The sequence below is a fragment of the Sycon ciliatum genome, chromosome 12 (genome assembly GCF_964019385.1).
Source record: "Sycon ciliatum chromosome 12, ocSycCili1.1, whole genome shotgun sequence".
NCBI lineage: Eukaryota > Metazoa > Porifera > Calcarea > Leucosolenida > Sycettidae > Sycon > Sycon ciliatum.
In genome coordinates this window covers 21,827,047-21,853,845 of record NC_088654.1, presented here as the reverse complement: position 1 = coordinate 21,853,845, position 26,799 = coordinate 21,827,047, and the positions used below count along the sequence as shown (strand labels likewise).

The 26,799-nt window shown below is 48.0% G+C and overlaps 2 protein-coding genes across 2 annotated transcripts in view; one reads left to right on the top strand and one right to left on the bottom strand.

Moving 5' to 3' along the window:
• Positions 1–11,098: 11,098 nt before the first annotated feature.
• Positions 11,099–14,724, bottom strand: LOC135828937 (fatty-acid amide hydrolase 1-like). The gene has a single exon (XM_065341370.1). The coding sequence runs from the start codon at positions 14,450–14,452 to the stop codon at positions 12,605–12,607; it is 1,848 nt and encodes a 615-aa protein (XP_065197442.1). The 5' UTR covers positions 14,453–14,724; the 3' UTR covers positions 11,099–12,604.
• A 63-nt stretch (positions 14,725–14,787) lies between these two features.
• LOC135828936 (conserved oligomeric Golgi complex subunit 5-like) overlaps positions 14,788–26,799 on the top strand; it is a gene marked incomplete in the record, with an annotated part of 39,611 nt that continues 27,599 nt past the window's right edge. The window contains 7 exon segments of the mRNA XM_065341369.1: positions 14,788–15,109; positions 16,108–16,247; positions 18,266–18,323; positions 23,654–23,708; positions 25,211–25,280; positions 25,562–25,682; positions 26,322–26,359. Coding sequence (XP_065197441.1) covers positions 15,055–15,109; positions 16,108–16,247; positions 18,266–18,323; positions 23,654–23,708; positions 25,211–25,280; positions 25,562–25,682; positions 26,322–26,359 — 537 coding nt within the window.

The window sequence follows — 26,799 nt, the reverse complement described above, 5'->3', positions numbered from 1 at the left end:
CAACAAGTACATGGAAACATGGCTCGTTACCACGCAATCCGTTCGGTTTTCATAGAAAACCAGGGAGATGTTCACTTCAGAGGTCGTCCCGGTCATGTTATGTGTACAAGTTGCCTGGTGGCATTCCTTTAGCGGATTGGCTGACTAGGCAAGCTGCAAACTGGCGTATTGAAATGGGGTTGGAAGAGAGGGTGGTGGGGGGGGGGGGGAGAGGAGCTGGGTGCCGATATACTTCTTTTATGCTTTGCAAACCAGCTCTAACAAAGCTGTTCCTTTTGCTGGGTGTATGTTTGCACATGTCTGTTTGTAGGTGGTCTGCTGATGCCCCCGGGATTGCTTGGCAGCTTCAAATATCAGCCTCTGTGCCGTACAATGGGCGAGTGTTGGAGATGGCAGGCTAAGTACTTATGGCTATCATGTGCTACGCTTAACATGCACCCACCCTGTTGTTTGGAATTTGCGCCAATAGTAAAGGAGTGATTTTTAAGCATTGGCCGGTAATCGTTCAAAGGACGCCGCCGCCTTACCACACGTGCATACACACGCACATGGTTCATAGTACAACACTCACCCACTAGGATAACACACATTTACACGATGAACTTTTGCTTTCAAAGAACGGACCACCACACCCCCCCCCCCCCCCCATATAACGCATACAAAATTTAATGTGCATGCATACCCGGGCCCAGTATATTTCATTGTGCAGGAGATATTTCTGCTGAGATGGTACTGCGACTGATGGCAATATTGTTAGCATGCCCATACCTGGAAGCAAGCTTTCCGGATTCTAGAATTATGCAAGAAGATGCCGTGGTAAATAGGATCATTACTCCAGGAGCTGCTGATCCGAATCTTGATCTTTGAGGTTGATGACTTTCCTACGGTTACAGAACACTCAGTCTAACCGAGTTGCGTGTAAACTATGGTACGCCCGAACCAATCCTGGCCCCAGTGGCTTTTCCCAGTCTAGTCTGGAAGTAGTGATTAAAGGGAGAATCAGCAACACCACTAACAAGGGCGTCGGACACGGTATGGTCACTACGGTATTGACCGTACCACTTTTTGCCTCAGGCACCCCGTGAATCAATAAACTACACACTCATCTGGGCTCCAATTTTCCAAATATTTTGGATCCGCCATCCCTCCCACAGGAGTTAATTGTACTTCAGATGGCTGAGTGACCGTACCACGCTAAATTACCTTCCGACGACGCCCCTGAAGTCTAATATGACACATTGCATTCTGGAGAACCCATCATCAGGGTTGTGCAGTTCTACAGGCTTGGCATTGCCTGCGTCTAGAGTTTGCTGGTCGTGACCAACTCAGCCCCGGCTATTTAGGATCCGGTGTTGATCCTGTAGTGAGTACGGTTGTGTCTGCGTGCCATGCTGTGTGTGTGTGTGTGTGTTCTGCTGCATGTGTTCAATCACAGGTTCAGAGGACCTACCCCCATCATCGCATCGTCCCCTAAAAGGGAGCAATACATTGTGGCAACCTATGGTTGCGGCAGTGTTTTGCAAAAATATGACAGGTGTTCCGTTCCATTCAGGGCTTATGGGGCGGCAAAGAGGGGCAGGGAAAGGAGATTTGCTGGTGATTCCATGACTTTTCCGGTCTAAACGAAGGCCGGAAAGAGAGAAAATATTTTACCGAGCAACGTTTCATTGAAGCATGAAAATTACGGAAACATACAGTATACGACAGGCGTTGGTATATTCACTTCGGCAATGGGTCGCGAAGACGCAAAGCATAAAAGTGTCTTCACAACATCTTCTTGGGAGAATTCAGCGTATTAATCCGAATGCTCCCGGGAAGATGTTCTGGGAAGCAAGCGGAGTGGATTGTAGTGTTCGCCATTCCGTAAGCGTAGCTGTTACAAACTGTGTGTATGCCATCACAGCGCTAGAAAAGGATCATGCCACGTAAGTCCTGCCCTATGATTATGCTTACACTTCACCTTCACCCTCCTCCATTCCCTGATAACATGTAGCAGCTGCCTGAAACCGGTTGTACCTGCATGCCTGCCTTTAACCCCAAACAGATGCCGCCATACTGTCGAACATGCTGCAGTGCAATCAAGTAGCGTTCCTGGCTTGGACTGAAGAAGCAGCCAGATGATGCGGAACAGTGACATAAACCCATTCCATTCCCATCAATTTCCATGATCATTGACCAATTTCAGCCCTCACCATCGTCTACACGGATTTCAAAAGCGTCGACCTCCATTTTGAAAACATGGTGGCTGGCCGCGCTACCCGTAGGCGCACGTGCCCACCGCGTGTCTCAGCGCGAGCTTCGAGCTCGCGAGCTAAAGATCATGTCGCCCACTCATTTTCCTGTGTTTCCCCATTTCTTCGAACTCGCTCAGCTTTTGCTTCAGCTTTTGCTTCGCTCGTGCTTCAGCTCCACGCTGTAGTCTGAGTTTAGTTCTCTTGTCTTCTTCCAGCAGAATACTGCAAACTCTACAGCACGTCGAGCTCCTCCTAGAAGAGTTTCTTTTGCGTCGAGGCAGACTGTCGATCGTTTCAGTCCTATCTTGCCGTCGTCTCATGAGCGCCCCGGAAAGCAACAGTATCTATTTTCTTGTCGTTCCATTTTCTGGCGAACTCATTCACCTACTACTTCTTCCTTTATGAAAGCTTCAGGTGGCTGAGTTCTCCCACTAGCGACAATCATGCCTTGGAAATGAACAGGATATTCCTAAGGTATATACAGCCAGTGCAGTGATGTCAGTGTACTGCGCGTACTACTAGTAGTTGTTTGTTTTGTCGAGAAAGAATCCCTTTCGCACTCGCGCGGGCCGCGAGGGCGCAGCACGGAAACAGGTCTATTGAATTCATTTCTTGGTCGATTTCGACAACCAATACGTCGTTGTTTTTCTTTTTTCACTGGCTATCCTTTCTCCGCTTCCGAATTGCGATGCCGTCCACCTGGAAAGCCTTGAAGTGAAACGAGTGGAGGCCGGTTTCGGAGGTAATTTTCGGCCAAACGGCAATCAAATCGAAAAATTCGAAGCGGACGATCTGTTGGTATCTATCGAAAGAAGACGTTGGCCCATAAAAAATCTCTGGAAACTACACCGTATGAACCAAGGAATTACGGTAAGTTTGAGAATTTTGGTACATTAGCTGTACGCTGATTGGTCGATTTGCGCGACCGTTGAGAAACGGGCCAGTGACGCTTTGTACAGCGTTGGTGAGGGCTGAATTTTTGCATATTCAAGTAATACTGTCGATTCATATTCATGTACCAATCTTATTTCCTTTTTCACCCTTGTAGAGTTAGCCCCTGGTGCATGCAATGGGTTGGCCACTGGTGCATGGGGAGGTTCACCATGGGTGCAATGGAAGGGTTGGTCCTTGGTGCATGCAAATGGGTTGGGCCCTGGGTTAATTAGGTATAGATGAGGGTCAGGTAAACCCTGTAGGTCATCTCTTCAACATCCAACGCTACGCTACGACCAGATCAAGGCGCGGCGGGCCCACCATCATTGTATTTGGTAACTATGTCGTTCTGTTTTGTACCCGGTGTATTGTACCACACCATGTTATGTTTGTAATCTTGTTTCCTTTTTGCATGGGTTGGAACCTCTTGTGTGCAATGGGTTGGCCCCTGGTGCATGTGGGTGGGTTCACCTTGGGTGCAAGGGAGGTTTGGTCTTTAGTACATGCAATTATTGGGCCCTGGGTAAGTTAGGTATAGATCGGGGTCAGGTAAACCCTGTAGGTCATCTCTTCAGCATCCAACACTACACTCCGACCAGACCAAGGTGCGGACCTCATATCATTGTCATCTATGGTAAATATACCCTGGTTTGTATAACTACTAGTATGAATGTTGTCTCAGTGCATGCTTGCTTTTATCCTATTGAACTATGCATTGCTTTGTTTAGGTTAGTATGTTTCCGTGCAGCAGTGGCCACGTTAGGCCTCTGTTGCACGTGTATGTGTTACTGAGCATTTGTCTCCCGTTCTGCTCGTCACAGCCCAGGCAGGTCGCCGGCCCGGTCTCGCCAGTCCACATACGTGCAAAAGCTTCCGTCTGCATGTACAGCCTGGTGGCGTCTCGCCAGTGGGTGGTAATGTATGCCATGGGAGAAGGTACGTCAGAATTCTGTGTGTTCAATAGAATTAATTTGTTGAACGCCAAGCCCATGCCCATGCATGCATGCCGATCTCCTGACTTGGTGTATTCAATTGCTCGAGTCTGGTAACTTGTGTAGGGATGTTCTCAATATGGGTGCGCAATGGGGAGGTGAGACAAGAAAACTGCAAAAAGCTGCAATTAGCATTGTTTGTACCGTGTCTTCCGAAGCACGCTTGCATTGGGTGCTCTGCTATTTGCTCCGGTGGTTTAGCTCTTGCATACATGTGTTTCCCATATCTTCAACCCGAGACTGCATGCCTAGCACAGCTCCTCATCTTCCTGCATGCAGAACTTGCTTCACACTCTCCCCCTGGCAGTATGGCAATTGTGCTGCATTGCTAATGCCTGTCTACTGCCGTGATTTCAACCCCATGTATTAGCGTGCATCAACTGCCCTGTTGTCCATCAGTGGCGACGTCGCTGCTACCTCCGCCATCGGCTGCGCCATTGCTGGGGATGGGGGCAGTGGACAGAAGCCTCCATCCCAAATGCCTACAAGGTAAATGGCATGAAGTGTATGTGTGTTTGTATGTTTGTGTGTTTGTGCGTGGGCGTATGCTTGTGCATGTGCCAGCGCACGTTTGAGTGTGCGCACTAGAAGTTCGGCAGCTGGACAGCTGAGAAGATTGTGCATGGTTTCTACAGGGGTATCATGGTCTCTTCTCCATTGCATGAATCTGGTCTAGTGCAACTGACAAATAGGGCAAGTTGGACTTTTAAGGACATTAGCATTCGGTTCAAAACGTATTCGGCTACTGTGCTGCCGGATGCCGAAGAACATGTGGGGATCAGTGTCGTAACTTGGCCTAGGCCTGTCGTATTTTCTCATGTGCTCCAGTCAACCCCACTGTGTACGTACCTAGGGCACTGTACTTGCTGAAATCTGAAATCCTGGCTGATTTGTTCTGCACTTCAACGATTTGTTCTTCGCTTCACCGTTCTTCGGCATCTGGGAGTACTGTATCACGTCTGCATTTCCTATCGTGGGCAATTTATTATCCGGGACTTTCAAGTAGAGTAGATATATATGAGCAGTGTTTTCTGGGTGTCGCACTGTCTATATTGCTATCAATAATGCTATCAAACAGGATAATGGCAATAATACTGTTCAAAGGTGTGCATCTTTTCGGATGAATGCAAATACATTGCTACCTCGTTTATCCATCCTCCGTCTATCCGCTTGCCTCGACTAACTCTCCTACATTGGTAAAGTGCGATGTGCCGATAGAGTACATGCTAAATATAGTCACAGTATGCCATGTGCTGCATGCAGATGTAAGCTGGATGGGTAAACGAGGTAGAACGATAGTGCTGCATAATGTGTTCACGGTGTAGACCGAAGGCGTTGTGATGGCATACACTAAAGTTAGCGGCATGATTTCTTGAAACGGCAGGTTTTGGAAACGATGTTTATGCGTTCAAGGTGTAGATCAAGCGCGTTGTGATAATATACTCTAATGGCATGTTGAAAGTAATGATGTTTTGCACTTCGGTTTTGAGTTCCCGATGTAGATGCGTCTCTGTGGATCAAGGACGTCATGGAATCACCAGCATCTCCAGCCATGCCTTTGAAACACACCGTGCAGTGATGGAAGAAGTGATTCTTGTGTCTTGGCATTTCCAGAATCTTGACCTGAATTTCCTTCCTCAATGCCGCCACAGCAAGAATCATTTCCTTCTGATCTGCATGGTGTGAAAGCCCTGATGGAACGGAACACCTGTCACACGGGGATATGATGATGGGGAGGGAGGGAAATTTTTCGCATGAATCGTATCAAAATACTCATAAAAGTATCACTCCTACTCATATTCACCAAAATCCGGGGAAAGGGGGAGACCTATCGCCAAAATTTTCAGGATTATCTACGGTTTGGCCTATGACGTCATTCTATACTTTTGGATGCCCACCATACTTTTGGATACCCACCATACTTTTGGATGCCCACCATACATTTGGATGCTCACCATACATTTGGATACCTTCCATACATTTGGATACCCACCATACATTTGGATGCCCACCATACCTTTGGATACACACCATACATTTGGATGCTCACCATACATTTGGATGCCCACCATACTTTTGGATACCCACCATACATTTGGATGCCCACCATACTTTTGGATACCCACCATACATTTGGATGCCCACCATACTTTTGGATACCCACCATACATTTGGATGCTCACCATACATTTGGATGCCCACCATACATTTGGATGCACACCATACATTTGGATGCCCACCATATATTTGGATGCCCACCATACTTTTGGATACCCACCATACTTTTGGATGCTCACCATACATTTGGATACCCACCATACATTTGGATGCCCACCATACTTTTGGATACCTACTGTACATGTGCATGCCTGCCATACATTTGGGCACCCACCATCCATTTGGATACCCACCATACATTTGGATGCCCACCATACTTTTGGATACCTACTGTAAATTTGCATGCCTGCCATACATTTGGGCACCCACCATACACTGACGATGGCCAAGTGCCGAAACGTTGTAAAAATAACGGAACTGGTTCGGATGTGATGTGCAGCGCTATGGGAATGGGTGTGTCCACCCGAATTCTTTTCACAGATGAAGCTGCAGGAAGCCTCAGCCCTTCTTCAAACACCATACATGTACATGTAAATTTGGATGCCCACCATACTTTTGGAACCCTACCATACATTTGCATGCCCACTATACTTTTGGACGCTCACCGTATTTTGGATTCTCACCGGCCATACATTTGAATGCCCCCTGTGCATTTGGATACCCACTATACATGTGGATGCCCACCATACATTTGGATACCCACCATCCATTTGGACGCACCCCATACATTTGGATGCCCGTGCATCACCATGATCACGATGCCCACCACTGTGTTCCCATTGCTTGCTTCGCTTTTCTTTTTTCCCCGAGAATATACAGATCATAGCTAGCTGTGTTGGAGCTAGGTGTCCGGTCATCCAATGTCTCAATATCCTTCTCAGTTGTGTGCCTTGTAACACTATCTGACTGTATGATTATGTCGTTACCTTGGTGTTAGTCATAACTTATAGGACTGGTCCTTTTCTCTTTACATAATTACTGTTGGCTCAATATCCGAGTTTCACGCAATCAAGCCCCAATCCGCGTTTTATAATTATTAGCAGTTTTTAGCACATGTATCATGAATCCCGGTCACATCTCACTAGTCACGGTTTCAATTCAGGAATTGATCTCGGTTGCCCAGTGTAAGTTATGACTGATTCTATTATAGTGAAGAAACAGACGTGAGTTACTGGACGGTATTATGTGAATGGCGCATGGTGTGTTGTATGCATGCGGGCGTGTTCTTGTAGAAGCCGATCTGTGGCCTGTATGCCCTATTCAAAGCAGGCAGGGCGTCAAACCAGCTCGCACAGTAAAACCGGTGTAAGCCAACCGCTCAAGGGACCATACAAATGCTGTCCCTCTGTACAGGTTGTCCGCATCTTATCCATGCACGGTCATTTGACTGGAATTATACATCCCTGGGTCGTAGCTCATTGCGCGAAATCACGCGACACCTGTACATTTTCGATCTGCGGGATGAAGATGACGACGTCCATGCATCAGGTATCAGGGGGTAGTAAGATACTGGTATATTACTACTCCACGACTCCAATCGTGCTGTCAAGCGTATGCGGGGGAGTGTAGCACGCCATCCCTTACACTTTCCAGCTCAGGGTTACCCTCGCTACCAATGGACGAAATTTCAGGGTCACAGCTTGCGCAACGGCTTTGTCCTGTGCGAATGGCCACTCGACATACTCAGCACAAATTTTCTATTGCATGCATGCACAAAATGTTCAACTTTCGTATTTTTGGCGACTTTACCACCGTCGTGGAGGCTGGTTGGTGAGGAGCAGGTAGCTATCCCTTGTGGAATCAAACACATGGTTCCACAGTGTGGCTGATTCCGCAAGAGCCAGGTCCATACGAGGAACATTCGCTTTGTCTTTTGCCATCGAAGTAAGTCACTTTTCTTGTTCTCAGTGTTTTTTACGTTCAACGTTTCCGAGATTTTTGAATTATTCACTTTTCATTCTTTCATACTTTATTTCTTCATGTTCACTGCCTCACTTGCCTTCTGATCTGGAGAATGTGACTGAGGTGACTGTTGGTTACTGCCTGGTATAACGGTTGTCGTGCTGTTGCTGTATTTCCGTCCTGCTCGCGACGTTGTAGATCACAAACAATTTGAAATCACATGAATTGTACTTACCGTCGTGCGTGCGGTATTAGGAAACACTGTGCAGATTAGATCGTCGCAATGTATCTATATGTGTGTCTGGTCATCCTGTGCCACGCAAGAACTCCAACCAGACGCATTCGTCCTCGGCCCTGTTGATCGATTGTCCACTCGTCTCTCCTTGAAGAACGATCGATCAAACAAAATCGAGCTCGAGGACTTTTTGCAAAAAAACGGCTGAAAAAAGGAAGAAAAAAGGGTGCTCAGAATGAGATTCGAGTACACAACCATGGTCCCAGCAGTTTATGTGGATGTCGCTCATAGATGCGCGATTTCGCGCAATGCGGTAGTGCCCGCAGCACTAGTCCTTTTGCACAGGGGTTGTTTTCTCAGAGCAGTCGCTTTGACAGGCGTTTCTGTGTTTCTATTATTAAAGGGGAAGTATACCCTAAAATCAAATTTTCACCAGTTGTAGTCTTCTGGGTGCTGAGTCGAATGGTCTTGGTCCGAGGAAGCTGCGACGCTCCCTTCCCACTTGAATCCCAATCGAACTCGCGCACTTCCACCGAAACTGGGTGACTGCGCCCTACTAGATGGGGATTTGTATGCAAAATGTCACTAAAAGCGCCATTTCGTTCTTATAAAAGCACGGATGACCGCCATTGGCCCATATGTTGTAGTCTTTTGGACGCTGAGTTGACTGGTTTTGGTCCGAAAAGGCTGCGATGCAGCGTTCCTCCTATATTCCCAATCGAACATGGTTGAACAAGCGGTCACGTGCTCCTGGGTGCCCAAATCACCTGGTCACCGCGCCAGCAGGCGACAACTTTCACACCAAGGTTCAACTCGAGTGACAGGACTGCACCCAAAAAAGGTCAAACAGGCTAGTAAGTTGTACCCTGCAGGCACGGTGACCAGGTGACTGGTGTACGCAGGAGCACGTGACCGCTTGTTCAACCATGTTCGATTGGGAATAAAGGAGGAACGCTGCATCGCAGCCTTTTCGGACCAAAACCAGTCGACTCAGCGTCCAAAAGACTACAACATATGGGCCAATGGCGGTCATCCGTGCTTTTATAAGAACGAAATGGCGCTTTTAGTGACATTTTGCATACAAATCCCATCTAGTAGGGCGCAGTCACCCAGTTTCGGTGGAAGTGCGCGAGTTCGATTGGGAATAAAGGAGGAAGGGAGCGTCTCAGCTTCCTCGGACCAAGACCATTCGACTCAGCACCCCGAAGACTACAACTGGTGAAAATTTGATTTTAGGGTATACTTCCCCTTTAATTAAAATTTGTCCACATCATTTCACAACAGTCGGGGGCACGTATGCTGATGGGCCATCTAATTCTTGAGCAATCAGGTTCGCATTCAAGGGATGAAAGGATGGGGGGGGGGGGGGGGCTATTGCACAGGACGGTACCAAAAGTTCATAAACATTTCAAACCAGAGGGAAAGTGCGGTGTTTGATTTTCCCCAGTGCGCGGACTGCAGCTGAATGATGTAATGAAGGCAGCGCGCCGCGCACCTGGCTCATAGAAAAGAGATCACACAGTTGCATACTCTTGTTTTTGAAGCACTCTTGGAGTCTTGACGGTACCTATAAGTTTGTGCTACTTCAAATAAAAAAAGAAGTGTGATAGGCTTTTCTTAATCTGTCCCCCGTGAATTCCGCGGCAGAATATCAGAAATTCTGCGGCTGAAAACAGTAAATTCTGCGCTAATTCTGCAAATCCTTGTATAGTCTGCGGCAATTCTGCAAGGAAAATGAGCGGAAAAAAAACCAGATCGAATTTCCGCAACGGGCCCACCGAAGTTTGTTGTCCCCATAAATTCCGAACCAAAAATATGCGAAATCCTGGTCCAAAAGAATTGAAAACTCCACAACATACATGTACTGCAAGTTGATGTTGAAAGTCACAAGCAGGTTGGTTTGGCTGTGAAAACACATCGAAAGTCTCCAGGAAAAGCAGTTTTTCTCTCTTTTCTGCAATATTCCGCGGTGTTTTCTGAACACACCATCTTTAATTCAAGTGGTCTCCTCACTGCAAATTTCAATCAAATTTTCGGCCAGGAGCCATTATCAGAAAACAATTTTAATTGTGCTGGAATAGCACCAGTTATTTGCCACTGCCGCAATGACAAAGAGGTTTGGAATTGTGCTGCAGCTGCAGTAGACTATCCTGCATGCACAGTTCTGCCAGCCAGTGAAACTCGGCCTCCGTGAATATGAACAGTGCTGGGCGCTGCACGGCCACCATGAGTCTTAGCACTATGAAGTAGGAACATCATCACGCTGTGCACTGGACTATGGCACTGCGTCACTCATACAGCCATGCAGCCATGCAGTCATGCAGCCATGGGGGCGAATAAAACAGGCTATAGTACAGTGCTGGAAACTGAAATCCGACCCCTGAGCGGTGCGTTCACATTCTAGCGGTCTCTATCTCGTGGTTTTACAATCCCATGTTGGGTCTTTGCGATGTGAGCGCACCGCTCAGGGGTCGGATTTCAGTTGCCAGCACTGTAGATAAGCACATGACACCTGGCCAGGTCAGAGCGACGAGCGTGCATGCTCGAATGACTGTAGCTGGGCTATGGGGTCCTCCTACAGGGCTGCTACGACTCACTAGCTCATCTGAACACTGCCAGGATTTTAATTCCAGCTACCGCAGGCAGCGGAACACGATCACGGGCACGCACACATAGGCAGCAGATGCAGAGAACAAGTTACATTTCTATCCGCATGTGCTTGTCAAGCTAGGAGCCATTCGTGATAAAGCCATGTAAAGAAAAGGGGACAAGGACAGAAACATCAAACTGAATCCAGCAGCTGAAGGTTGACACAGATCAAAGGCGTTATAGGAGCATAATAGTATCAAGAAGGTAGTGAGGGGGGGGGGGGGAGATACACAATGGTGCCATGCCTTGGCTGAGAACATTAAAATTGAGATAGAAGCATAGAATACGTTGAACAAGCTGCATGACAAGTCGGGAAGTCCAGCAACTGCTGCAAACATTAATAGTGCAGTTTAAACTCACGGCAGTAATATAAAAGAACCAGTAGCCAAAACAAACTTAATAAGAAAAGCACAACTCGCAATCACCCTAATTTGTTGCATGATACAACTGCCAAGAAATATCGGCATGGATGCAGACTACTAGTGCTCTCTATCTGTCTCTACTGTGGTCAGTGACACCGGCTAATCTCTGTGCAGCAGCAACCACAGCGCTGCTATGACACCGAACGTGCTGCATCATTAATACAATAAGCAAGTGCTGAATGACTCGTTGAAGTGTGCTGGCTGCAATTCGTAGGTCGTGAGTGCAAACGGTACGGGAAATACCAAAAGAGAGACGAGAGCAATTCCAATGCTCTAGGCATACAGTATAAACTGCACGTGAAACAGCTACTAGTGCATGGGTAGATTTGCATGCTTAGTCTAGAACAGCATGGCTAGATGCCGGTCATGAAACCAGACAGCACAGCACAGCACAGTGCACACCTCCGCACATTCTTCAGCAGCAATACTGCAGTTTAGATGCAAACTATGCATAGCCGCGACGGTGGCAGTGAAAGACTGAAACTACGCATAGCGGTCACGGTGGCGGCAGTATAGGCTAGTCTGAATGTGAAGTGTGTTACACTGTCGCACACACACACACACACACAGAGTGACCCAATGCCAGGAATGGCCAGGAGCAGCATACCGTATGTCTGCCATCAGCATGACATACCTGTGACATGCAGCACGTGTACAGGTAGAGCTCTGAAGATAGGCGTGTGTGAGTTTGTTACGACTCGACAGTCTTTATCAAGAATATGGTCCCCGCAAATACCTTCACAAGATGGCAGGGGATCAGGCTGTAGTGTGCTGCAGTGTATGCTGCATTGTATGCTGCATTGTATGCTGCAGTGTATGCTGCATTGTGTGCTGCAGTGTATGCTGCAGTGTATGCTGCAGTGTATGCTGCAGTGTATGCTGCAGTGTATGCTGCAGTGTATGCTGCACTTACCAGTGTAGATACTAGGAACACAGTGCACAAGGCAGTACATGTACTGAGTGGATAGCGCTCTGCTGGTTCCAGTTCACGTGCACGCCGCACGGTCTTCTACTGTTCCAACAACGGCAAGAATATGACTGTAAGCCTTGGCCACGTGTTGCACGTCCACGCCTGTCATGGCTGCTTCCAGCTCCGCTCGCAGCAAGGAAGAGCAGGCGTTACGCTTTGCTGGTTGCTGCTGCTGTGGTTGATGTTGTGTTGGCAGCGATAGCCGTCTCAAGCTCCTGCATCAGGTAGAGGCACGTCTCGTCCTGCCATGGCATGGTAGCGCACTGCACAGCGACGGGCAGTCCCGACGTGCCTACGGACAGTTTGGCCACCAGCGCATCCCAGTAGTTGTTCTGCGGGTGATCCCGCAATGCCAGCTCATCCAACGTCGTTACCTTGGTAACTGGCACAATGCCAGCAGGATAGTCTAGGAGGTTGAAAAGCATAGTGTACGAGAATGAGCAGGTCATCTCAGCACACTTGCCCAGTGGTGGTGGGCCCATGGCGTGTGCCGGGCAGATTATGCCATCCAGCTGTTTCAGTCGCCACGCCTCGCTGAACGTGCTGAGGTACGTTTGACGCTCCGCGAGCAGTGACCACAGCTGCTCGGCTTGTCGCGGGTACACCTGGCATAGTGAGTGCCCGCTACGGGGCCACAGGAACCTGATCACCGGCCGCAGCAGGTTGAGAAGGACGCGAGAGAAGCCGGCCAGACGCACGAGGTAGCGCATGGAAACATCCAGCACGTCATGCCTCAGAGCTTTGCGCAGCACCGCACCACCGTCTGCCCCCACCAGGCTATAATATAGCTCAATAGCACGCTGGACGTTGGGCGGCTGAAATGCCACCAGCTCATGGCCGCGAGATTCCAACGCCGTGCGTGCCTCCTGCACAGCGCGCTTGTACGCCGGCGTGGTGGGAAAGAAGCCATCGTCGTCGTAGTAACCAATCCTTAGCGTCCGCCGCTGCGTGCACTGCTCCGCTAAGAAAGGCACGGGCGGCAGAGTGGGATCCAGCCGCCAGGCCAGCTCGCAGCACAGTGCCTGCATGAGGAGTCGGCAGCCGGCCACGTGCTGTGCCTGTGGGCCGTGCGTGCGCGCCACGCCGACGATACCCGGTACCGGTGAGCCGTTGCCCTTGCCGCTGATACGTCCCATGGTGGGCTTGAAGCCAACCACGCCGCTGAATGCCGCCGGGATGCGCGTGCTACCGGCTATGTCCGTACCAATGCCCAGTAGAGAGCCGCCGAGCGACATCAGTGCCGCCTCACCACCACTGGACCCGCCAGGACCGCGGCTGGGATCGTGCGGGTTCAGCGTGGCGCCGTACACCGGGTTGGAGCACTCAAAGCTGAACATGGTCTGCGGCACGTTGGTCTTGACGAACGGCACGGCGCCGTGGCTCTTCAATACCTGTATCAGCACACAGTCCTCTGCGATGATGTCACCGCACTGGGACGCCACACCCCAGTGTGAGCGGGTGCCGGCCACGTTGACGCACTCCTTGATACTCACCGGCAAGCCGTGCAGTAAACTCGCCGTTTGTCCAGACTCGAGCAGCTCGTCGCAGCGTGCAGCATGCTCCAGGGCACCGGGTATAGGCTGCGTCACACAGTTGATGTTGGCACGTGCACTGCACTCCAGGGCTTTGCGCATGTACACACGCACAACCCTTACCGAGGAGATCTCTTTACTGCGCAGTTTCTCAAGCAGCTCCTCCACAGTCAAGTCCACAAGCTCCTCATCTTCATCTGTCCATTCCTCATCTGCTAAAGCTTCCCGTAGCGCATCACGGGCCCGTGATGCTTCTTGACCATAGTAACGATGCAAGCGGCGATTCTTGTACAGCATAGCACTTCTCCAAATGTAAGAGAACCCCACTGAGCCCATGGCCAACGAGAACAAGCCAAAGCAAGTCCGTCTCCACACGTAAGACACAGCGAGGCGGCCAGCCGTAGTGGCAACATCTCTGCTGGAGATGCCCGCCACCCTTGCGCCTTTCTCCACCAGCGAGGACATCACAGTAGCTCACAGACTAACAAAAAGATTGTCGACGTCAGGAAATATTCGGACGAACACATTCAACGGGTTCCTACGAGAAATGCGGACACACTCACCGCAGTTCGCACCGAGAAAGGCTACTGCCTCATACTGTACATAGGCAGGTAGACGGACACCCTGCCAGTGGCCTTATCGAGGGTTCGTTCTGGTTGATCGCACACTGCTCAGAAAGCTTGTCCATGAACAAACAAACGACAAGAGCAGGATCTCTTGAAATCTTTTTACTTGTTGGTACAGCTGCCTTGTACTGTCATGTACTTGTCTACACTTTTCAAAATAACGTTTTGTGTTTGTATGACTCGATCGAGTGTGTGTGGTGTTCGCAAGTCTTTTTGTGTTGAAAGCGACCCAACGCCATTATTTCTCGCCATGGAAACGACGTTGCAGCCGCAGAATCCTGTACTCACAACGTCATGTAGAGTCATAAGTATTTCTCGAGTGATTTGAAGTGTGTCTTCGTAGCTCTTCGACTTCTTTCAGTTCTTTGAGTTTGAGAGAGAAAGAAGAGGGACAAAGAGTTGAAAATACACGTCTGAAGCTTCCTCGTTGGATTCTCCGTAATGATGGAAGCTGACGGCAATGAGCCGTCCGTCCTGGAACTCGTCAGCTCTGATGGTGTGTAGCTCACTTGATATTTCAATTTTGAATTTTATTTATTTCTGTAGCGTTATTCAAATCACATGCAACACTGAAACACAATAGTACGTGCTATTTGCACAGCTATTTGGGGGAAACAGCGGCAATGCTGGCTTACTGAGTGTACATGTATGTTGATGTGTGGGTGGGTTTGGTGGGGATAGGGGAGGGTGAACGATGAACGAAGTGACTTTCATTCTGGCATGTAGATAATTTCTTTACAGTCATATTCTCTCGATGAAATTACTGTATTGGCTCTGGCATAATAGCATCAGCCTGTCGGAAAGAGTCGTCACTGTGAATCTACCGCTATATAGCTGCACTGGAGTGGACAGTCATGTAGTTACTACGTGTACCATGGTGTACTGTAGCACCAAGAGTATAGTGGTCCCTTTATAATCCAGCACCATTTGTGCTACGGAAATTCTGTTAGATTAGGCAGGGTGCTGGATTAGGCAGGGTGCTGGATTAGGCAGGGTGCTGGATTAGGGAGGGTGCTGGATTAGGCAGGGTGCTGGATTAGGAAATCTGATTTTCTGCTGCAATGTGCATGGAAAGGACATTTTGGTTGCTGACAATTATGCTGGTTTATAAAGTGCTGGATTAAAGAGGGACGACTGTACATGCACTCTTGATATCTGCCATGATCATGTTGGCGAGTTGCATACGCGTAGTGAGTTTCTGTCAGAGAGTGCATTTTTTTATTACTCCGCTGCTCGCTAAAAACGGGCTGGAAACGCACAACTGGAGCACCACACCACGTGGTGTGAGTTTTCGTCGTCGGTGAACCTCATAGAAAGAGTATCAGGAGTTGCACACTCTTGGGAGCTTCCATACTCTTGCTAGTACTGGTACAGTAGTAGCAAGACATAGGCGGTAATTAGTATGTGTTGTGTATAGTCTAAAAGCCACGCACCAACAGATGTTTTCTTGTTTGTGCACACACACACACACTATTGCTATATGTTGCTGTTCAGAGCGTTGTCATCCTTTCCTGGAGGACGAGTTTGACGTACAGCGATACTCGAATACGATTATTGAAAGTGAACAAGTGGCACAGACATTGCAGCACATTGCCTCTAGTGTGGCGTTGCTTGATCGCGACCTAAATCAGCAGGTATGTTATCTCTGTTCTGTGCATTTTGGAGTTGTGAATCATACCGGTAGCTCAGTCTATCCAGCCGGCCGTGCGCATGCACGGTTTGTGTACGAGTGTGTGCGTGCGTGTGTGTGTGTGTGTGTGTGTGTGTGTGTGTGTGTGTGTGTGTGCGTGCGTGCGCGTGTGTGTGTGTGGTGTGTGTGTGTGTGTGTGTGTGTGTGTGTGTGTGTGTGTACGAGCATGTGGAGGTTTGTATGCATGTGTTGTAGTGCGTATGTGCACTGTAGGTGTGTGTGTGTGGGGGGGGGGGGGGCATTTACAAACTACTGTACAGGCAGAAAACTTCGTCGGTCAATAATTTCGTCCAACTCCAAAGAAAGGGAGTTCGTCCGGTTGTAAATTTCGTCCATGGATCATAAGAGTGCATTGAAAAGCTGGACAAATCGACATTAGTCCGGCATTTAATTTAGTCCAAAAGCTCCTTGGACGAAAAAGACGAAATTAAATTCCAGACGAATATTTCTGCTTATAAAGTACAGTGTAGTGTTAGTGGAGCACATACAGTTACATTGACTTACACATACAGTTACATTGACTTACACTGTGAACAGCGTGTTGTCTCATCCTTCGGCTTCATCTGTCCGACTATGGATTACAGCAAACCTATCCTGTCGCACTGTATGCTTGCCATATTCAAACAGGTTCCTATATTGTAGTGATACCACATAGCAATTCTCGATCTCTGGATTTAGTGAAGTGATGATGATAGTGTGCAAGCTGATGAAGAACATCTTTATACCCTGAGCATTCCACGGTGAAAGCCTTGCAGAATCTGGCACCATGAAGAGAAGGTAGCAGCTAAAGTGCGGGTGAAGTTGATCCTGGTGTAATTGTATTGGAATTAGTTATCAGTACCTTGTACTGAGATTGGCCACTGTAGGTACTATAATGTACACCATTCACACCTTACATGGGTATGCACAAGAGTGAAGAAAGAAACGGCACCCCAGCTGTGATTTTCATGTCTGACCTGGAACAGTCCAGTTCATTGAAAAAGGTGACATGGTGCGGCAAGAAACACTGCCACTCTTGCTAAGATCATACGTGTATCAGATATCACTAGACATCCATAGCCCAATTGCAAACTAATAGTGGTGCTTGTGCTTGTGGTGGTGCTGGTGCTGGTTGTGGTGCTGTTGCTGGTGCTGGTTGTGGTGCTGTTGCTGGTGCTGGTTGTGGTGCTGTTGCTGGTTGTGGTGCTGTTGCTGGTTGTGGTGCTATTGCTGGTGGTTTTGGCGCTGGTGCTGGTGTCTTTGGTGGCGGTGGTGAGAGGTGTATAGCTCTGTGCCAACTGTAACATTGCAGCTTAGAGAATGTGTACAGGCAGGCGTGCATTTAGTATTTTGCCGCCATTTCTCGAGGTGTGTTTTGCCGCCCTTATTCCACCGTACATGCGGTTCTTATAGCCAGTTTCAGGCGCTAGTCTTCATCACTCTCATCATTTTTTCACCTGCACTGCAGTGCCGCCATGTCAGCATAGCGTGTGATTTGTTTGCACTTGTTTGCTAATATGTTCTCTACCTTTCTTCGTTCATTATCAGAAGCTTAGATGGAGTTTTGATTTTTGGAAGGCAGATCTGCACATGTACCGTGGTCTTCATGGCATCACTGCCTTGTTGTATCTGGTGGTGGTGGTGGTAGTTACTTCAACTATGTCCTACAATGTTCAGCGAAAGGGATTTTGCAAGGAAATTGTTTAGATTTTCATTGCACCTGCAGTGTAAATCTGAAATGTGACTTGATATTCTGAAACCGTTACTGTTGGTTGTGTGTTTTTATTTTTCAATTCTCTAGAGTATTCTCCACACGTGCTCGCCGCATGTCCTTCTGTTTAATTGCCTTGTACCCGTCGTTCTTTTGTGTGTGTGGGCGTGTGTGTGTGTGTGTGTGTGTGTGCGTGCGTGCGTGCGTGTGTGTGCGTGCATGTTTGTGTGTACATGTGCGTATGTGTTAATACCGGTACCCGGTGCGTGCAGGTGGTGTCACATCATGAGGATCTTCTCTCTCAAGCTACTGGCATTGAGAAGCTAGAAGGTAAGCCTGGCAAATGGGCAGTGCACATGTGTGTCACCGGTTGCCTCTCTGCTATGCTACACTCATGATCCTACAGTACTGCTCACTGAAATCCAGTCGCGTCACTCAAGTGCACGCCGGGCGTTGTGTAGCCATACACCTGCGAACACTGGGCTGCGGGATGATGCAAGGCGCAAACTTGAGTGGCGCGACTGGATTTCGTTGAGCAGCACTGTACAAGAGATGAAGGAGTGTGTCCGCAGATTGAGCACAACCATGTACATATCTGCATATTGCCTGGGTGTGTGCCTGTGTGCATGCTCATGCTTATGCATTTCTGTAGCCCTTGTCATCTGTGATGACAACCTTTTCTTGCTCTTTATCTGACGACCTGTATATTGTCTGTTTGAGGACCAACGCACCACCGCAACTGACTTCGCCCGAACACCAGGACAAAGTCGTTCTCTTCTAGCCTATCGGGGACGTAGACCAATGTAGCTATGCCTTTCATTTCGAAGACGTATCCGTGCTCAGACCTGACCTACCTGTGGTCCGAACAACTGATGTCAGCTACATGTGTCTTAGGCTGCAGGAACTTCTAGAACTGATCATGGGTGACTGCCCGCCGACGGATATCAAAACACTGAAAACCTCGAACTCCACCCTCATTGACCGGGAGTGTAAGATTTCAATGAATTGCCTTCAACCAAGTTCTACTTCGGACCATTTCAGTCCAGAATTGTTCAGCAGTCCGGCATGGATTGGGACCGGGCTTATACAGCATACGGTCATCCGCATTTTTGGTTTGGCCAGTTGCCACTGCCCCAAGTGCACAAGGAGTGATTGAAGTTCACCCAGTGCTCCTCCTCCTTCTTCATGGCAACAGTGTGCGGCTGCAATGGCTCGATGACGTGGCACTCGCTTTCATACATGTACCGGCGAAAGTCAGCACGCCCGTGTGGCATTTTGTCTCTGGCGATAAACATCATTGGCGTTTTCCTGGGAATCATTTGCTCGTCTGCACGCGGGGTATGTTTACGTTGTGATTCTACTGCCGGAGCGGATGCCTTCGCTTCCTGTCCAGTCAGCCGCAATGATGTAAGCACGGACATGATTGCTCTATTCCAAAGCATACGAACCGTAGACCCGCGACATGTTATGTTTCTGGTGCTGCTACTGCTGTGCACTCGCCGTTGGGCGGTGGACACTCTGGTGAGCCGGTCGCCTCTTCCTCTCCTTCTGCGTCCTTGGCAGCGTTTGAACTGCTTGCATTGCACTCAGCAGATTTCACTGGCGTTCTGGTGGACATGATGGTGAACACAAGGACTGGTTTATTTTTTAATTTTTTTTATTGAAAACCCACAAACCTTCAGACATGTGAGTGTGCACATATACAGTGTACATGGTGTGTATGTATAGAGAAGGCTGCACAGAAACGGCAGTGGTGGTGAGGCCTGGGCAGCTCGTCCGACCGTGGGTCTCGGAGTCAACACTGGGCAGACTGCATCACAGTCAATAGGGCAAACACACACTGCTACTTCGATAACATCTCGAATGGTACCCGTCCCCTGTTCAGTTTTCTCCCTCATGATTACAGTCAAACCTCGTTAGGACGAACTTCAATGAACTGAGCCAGTCTGTTTGTCTTATCGGGAGTTCTTCTTATCCGGATCTGACAAAAAAAGATCGATATGCGTACCGTATGGATTGTATTTATGTGAAGGTGCATGCTGTGGTACATGGGAAGCATTTATTCTGAGCATAAGCCAGAAACAGGTAAGTACAATGTGCAATGGTTTGTGCTCGTGCCTCTGTATACCATCAATGGTTTGTGACCCTGCCTCCGTATACCATCAATGGTTTGTGACCGTGCCTCCGTATACCATCAATGGTTTGTGACCGTGCCTCCGTATACCATCAATGGTTTGCGACTCTGCCTCCGTATACCATCAATGGTTTGCGTTTTCATAAATTGGGCTGGTTCACGATGAAAAACTGTGGTGGCGATTCTATCTCTTCAGTCGGATCTTGTACTGTCTACAAACTCTACAATCAATGTACGGAAAGGTTTGCGGCGATTTATTTTCGCGAATGTGTGATGGTCGTGAAAATAGCGAAATTTAATCTCTAGCGAAAGTTTCTCACTTTACAGTACACTACTGTAGGCACAAAATTGACAGAGTACTGAGACATTCGATGACCTGACACCTCAGAGTACTGAGACATTCAATGACCTGACACCTCAGAGTACTGAGACATTCGATGACCTGACACCTAGCTCCAACACATCTTATTTTTAAAAAGTCCCTTTCCTTTCTACATTTTATTATTGGCTCAACATCTGAGTTTCATACTTCACAAAACACTTCACAAATCTCCTCACAGCTCACTTCACGACTCACCTCGAACACTGGCAGAGCGACAACGTCGTTGTTGCAAAACCAACGGAATAGAACTCGCCTTCGCCTGCCGCGATCAACGATGCGGACAGTCTACGCTGAACCGTAACGGCCCGGGAAAGGACGGATGTACTACATGTACAATTGTCGCCACAAAAATCCGGCCAATGTCATGGATACAGTGGTATGGTATGTGTTCATGGTGGCATGGTGGCATGGGGCATGCATGCAGTTACAGACCGTCAGTACCAGCACGGCACTGAACAGTCTGCGCTGCACTCTGCCTGCGCTGCATGCAGTCGGGTCGAGCACTGTACTGAGTGTATGCAGCAGGCCTGGCAGCAGGGCAGCATATACCGTGCCACTACTAGCCACACACTAGGCTACAGTACTGTCGGGCGCCGAAGAACGGCCAGGCTAGAATTTCACCAATTTTTAAGAACGGTCTAGGCTGGATTGTTTGCAGATAAGAAGGGAAACCATAATGTACACTATAATTAGGGGTCAAACGGGTGTACCTTTAACTAACGAACGGGTAATTTTCTTAACGGGTGGGTTAACGGGTACCCTTTAGCAGCCATGTTTTTTTTTGTGCAATTTTCGCATAAATCAAGATATAATCTATCTTTCTTTATCCACTGACGATGTTGTTCAGAACAACGAAACGTCTGGAGAAGTATCGTAAAAAAAAAAAAATTTCTATCGTTATTAAATGTTATCAAATATACCACTCTTTGGTCTAGAAAGAATACTTTTGATATTACAATGAGAGTGAATAATCAACGGCTTGTCCACCAACTCTATAATCTATCTGTTCTCGGGTTGTATTTTGATATCACAATGTGATTCGCAAATTGATTGGTGTCTGATAGTCGCAGAGGTAGATCTACTAGGTGCGAAAATGCAACAACAATGCAGACATCCAGCGTGGAGTTGTAAATAATTGACTCCCGCCTGGAATACACGATCCCTGCAGTGTTGCTCCATACTGACTGGTTCATCAAAATCCAAACGGGTACCCTTTTACTAACGGTACCTGAGATTATCGGGCGGGTACCCGGGTAACCGGTACACCCCTTTGACCCCTAACTATAATGTACACTATAATGTACACTCAGAAGTATAACTCTGCACACATGTACATGTAAGACTGTACCATCGAATAAGAACGAAACCGCTGTGTTTGCTAAAAATAAAAACGGGCTAGGCTGGAACCCTGACCCCCCCCCCCCCCCCCCCCCCCCCCCAGTTCTTCGGTGCCCTACAGTGCTGTACAGCACTAGCAATGGCAGAGCATATTGCCCATGTTCAGTGCATTGCCCATGTTCAGTGCATTGCCCATGTTCAGTGCATTGCCCATGTTCAGTGCATTGCCCATGGTCAGTGCATTGCCCATGGTGAGTGCATTGCCCATGGTCAGTGCATTGCCCATGGTCAGTGCATGTTACCCATGGTCAGTGCATGTTACCCATGGTCAGTGCATGTTACCCATGGTCAGTGCATGTTACCCATGTTCAGTGCATTGCCCATGGTCAGTGCATGTTACCCATGTTCAGTGCATTGCCCATGGTCAGTGCATGTTGCCCATGGTCAGTGCATGTTGCCCATGGTCAGTGCATGTTACCCATGTTCAGTGCATTGCCCATGGTCAGTGCATGTTACCCATGGTCAGTGCATGTTACCCATGTTCAGTGCATTGCCCATGGTCAGTGCATGTTACCCATGGTCAGTGCATGTTACCCATGGTCAGTGCATGTTACCCATGGTCAGTGCATGTTACCCATGTTCAGTGCATGTTGCCCATGGTCAGTGCATGTTGCCCATGGTCAGTGCATGTTGCCCATGTTCAGTGCATGTTGCCCATGGTCAGTGCACAGCTACCAGTAGCTAGCATAGCATTGATTGGATTTTTTTGCCGGCGACTGTAGTATGTCACTACATTTTTTTGTCTACTCGTTTTTTACTATGCTGTGAAACACGCATGCATGAGCTTGCATGATCAGGGCATAACTATGGCAGGTGAAATGGTCGGAAAAAAAAAGAAGAAGAAAAAATGTCACTAAATAGATCTACTGTACGTACAATCAAGAGTATAATTATAATCCCCAAGAGTGTGCAACTCTGCATATGGGGTCTCCGACGGCGAAAACTCACATCACGTGTCTCAGTACGTATCGTACGACGTACACACGAAGGATAGCATGCGCGCAATTCGAATATCGGCGATGATCATGCAGGGGATTTGCATATGCGCAGTGAGTTTCTGTCAGACAGTGCTTTTTAATTACTCAACTGCTCGCTAAAAACGGGCTGGAAACGTGCAACTGCGACACTGCACCACGTGATGTGAGTTTTCGCCGTCGGCGAACCCCATAGAAAGGGTGTCATGAGTTGCACTCTCTTGGGGGGTTGTATACTCTTGGTACAATGTATGCCTCGACCAGGGAGTAGTAAAACACCGGTTTTACTACTCCCTGGAAAAGGAAAGAAAAAAGACAGCCAGCGCACGCGCGCTTGGTCCGAAAGTTCATACTACGCGCTGATTTTGTTCAAATCACACTTGAAATAGTTCGTCTTCGCGAAAGTTCACCGCACAGGAGTTCATCGTAAACGTATAAATTTAACTTGATTTGATGCCTGGCCAACCATAAGATTGGCCCTAGTTCGTTTTACTAGTAATGGAAAGTTTGCCTTATCAGTGTTCATCCTAACGAGGTTTGACTGTAGCTATCAAGAGGAACATCAAAGTGTGTTTTCTTCAATCTGAGATCTCAGCTAGCGTGCCACTCTGAGTTGCTGCACCCTTCTTTTAGACGGGCAATGTGGGTTCATTGTATGTGCGTACGTGTGTGTATGTGTGTGCGGGCATGCATGCATGCATGTGCGTGCTTTTGTGTGTTTGTGTTTGTGTGTGTGTGTGTATGTGTGTGTGTGTGTGTTTGTGTATTTCAGGAGTACTTCACATGGTACAGACAAGAATAGAATCTCTACAGGCTGGTGTGCAACGGTAAGTTAGTCACACAGCTATTCAAAAGGTGTTTTACAGTAGTGCCTGTGCCAGCCATGGTCCACAGCGCTCTAAATCTGTGTGTGTGTGTGTGTGTGTGTGTACGATTATGGTCACACACGTCTTTCTTCTCTTTCTCAGACTCTTCCTGACTTTTCTTTCATTCTCCTGGGTGGTTACCAACAGCCAGTGCATGCCGGAGTATGTGGTGTGATGTGTGTGCGGAAAAAAAATGAAAAATGAAAAAGACCAAAAAAGGGATTCACTGGCCAGAAAATGTCACTCCAAATAGCTGTATGGTGTAGACCAGGCTGAATAGTGACGGTCAATTCTTCAGCCTTGCAAGCTGTTGAATGGTGTAATCCCAGCACAAGTTGCTATGGCTTCTGCCGTAGCATTGCTATCATCGCCTCCGGCGATGGGCGTCAAAGGTCAAAGGTCAAAGGTGTGTGTGCACGCGCATGTGTGGTCGGGCAAGTATGACAGGCTGACGGGGCTCATCACATGACTGATCATGTGTGCGACCAAAAGTTGCTGCATGAGCGGGGCTGAAAACGCACAGTCTGCACCATGCATATCCCGAACCGTGCTGCCAGCTGCCAGCTCTCTTGTGCTATTCTGCTAGTCCAGTACAGGAGCTGTGGCAAGTGAAATCCTCTCCTTGTTTTAAACAAGTCAGCACTGCGGAGTAGCATATCCGTGCTAATAAAAACCTTTAAACTGTATTCTACTGTGGTACAGTGCTGATCCTCTCCTGGCATTTCACTTGCTGCAACTAGCTTCCATGTCATTTTAGCTCCTTGTGCATGCCTAGCAACTCTGTGTTGAGTTTGAGCTGATTGCGAATAACAACCACCAGTACTGAACATGTACGATTATAGTTCGAAGTAGGACACACTTCACGCTCAACATTTTGACAGTTTCCAAGGAAATAGTACCTGTATAGTGTGGCAAATTGCTATATGTAAGCCTGGATGAATAGGTTAGCATGTTTGACGATTGACAGCATGTTACAAGGCAGGGACACACGGAGTGCGTTCGATTATGCACGCGAATCGATTCATGAATCCATTCATGAATCGCCCCTGGCTATTCACATCACCCCATGTGAATACAGTGAATGGGTTCCGAATGGATTCCAGGGCTCATGACAAGAAATCGAACGGTGAGATTCCATTCATGAATCGATTCAAGTGCTTAATCGGACGCACTCACAGTCTTGAGAACAGTGCTCCTGACCACGACAACCATAAACCGGAATGTGGCACGAATCCTGTAGTACTGGACACCCCAATACGCATAGATGACCAATTAGCCAACAGTGGAAAAAAATTACTTCAATTTCTTCGATTAAATTTCTTTTGGCTACGTTTCCCTCTTGACTGTTGGCACCGAGTTGCCAATTTTAAGTTCATTCGTCTCAATCTGTGTGCCTGTGGTAGTCTCTGGTTGTCTTTTTGATTGTCTTCGGTTGCTGTCGTTGTCTTCTGTCTCTTCTGTAGAATTCGCAGTAAAATCGCCGAGCCTCATAGCAAGATAATTTCACGCACAACTCAGTTATCTCGTCTTCAAGTGAGTGAGCTGTTACAGATCTGCCAGTACTCTTACTATGTTTGCTGTTGGTGGTGGTGATGGTGGTGATGATGTTGTTGTTGTGTGTGTGTGTGCCCGCGCGCGCGCGCGTGTGTGCATGTGACGTGTGTGCACTCCACACTACACAGTCACATAAGAGACACCGTGATAGACAAACCAAATTGAATTGCAAGCTCTACACTGGCACTCTGTATTGGCGGTTAGGTGCAGCATTGTCGGTCTCTCTGTCTTTCCTTCCTTTTCTCTTCTTCTGCTTGCAGACGGTGTGTGAGTTACTTCGTCGCCTCATTCGTGTATTGTCCTTGCGCAAGAAGTTGCGTGCTCAGCTGAAGGGAGGTGTGCGTGAACTAACCAAGGCTGCACAGAGTCTCAGTGAGCTAGGTATGTGTGTGACATGGTGATGATGCGACTTCAGAGCAAAAGAACATACCCCCATGTTGAGTTGCAAACTCTTGGGTACAACATACATATACATGTATATGTCGGCCATTTGATGCATGGTCTGGGTGTGTGGTGTCGTTCACTTTCTTGATGGGGTGCTGTGTTTTCTAAATGTATTGCGTGCCATAGCGCATCCAGGATGTGTCAAGTGTGAGTGCTGTGTCATGTGATATGGAAGTTTGCCATCACCTGAGTATAGATGTACACAATCATGTACAATAAACCCAGTTACAGTCGAGCAGTCTTGGGCAATGTGCTGTGCATGAACCTGCTTATTCAACATTCACTGTACATTGTCATGCTAAAGTCTCTATTCTTCATTCACATTTGTTCATGCTGTAACTCTATGACTTTTTCCATCTGTCCGTCCGTCCACCTGTGTGTGTGTGTGTGTGTGTGTGTGTGTGTGTGTGTGTGTGTGTGTGTGTGTGTGTGTGTTTGCGTTTGTGTTTGTGTGTATTCGGTGTTTGCGTGTGTGTGTGTGTATGTGTGTGTTTGTGCGCGCCTGTGTGCATGTGTGTGCGGATGTGTGTGCGTGTGTGTTTGCCTGTATGTACGCCACCCGATTTTGAACTTTAGATTACTTATCTCAAGGTGTGGATCTCTCAGGTATTGAGGTAGGTCTTTTGTTCGTTTCTGTCATTTTGCAAATGCTTTGCATCTGGATACTCTGGGGATACTCTGGGGATATAGTACTGTTGGGTGCTGAAGAACTGGGGGAGGGTCAACCTCGCAGTCGCAAAAGGCCGTTCTTATTAGTACTAGTTCTTATTTTCATCTACTAGAGTAGAGTACAGCCAGACCTCGCTTATCTGGTCCTCTTTTATCCGAATCAGACCTCGCTTATCTGGTCCTCTTTTATCCGAATCAGACCTCGCTTATCTGGTCCTCTTTTATCCGAATCAGACCTCGCTTTTCTGGTTCCCTCGCCTATCCGGATAATTATGCACAGCTGAGTCACCGTATATATCGCCTTCCCTCAATTTTTTTGGTTGACTGCCAGAGCATTGTATTCTGATTCTGTGTGAGTCTGCAATACACTGTTCTGATCACCATA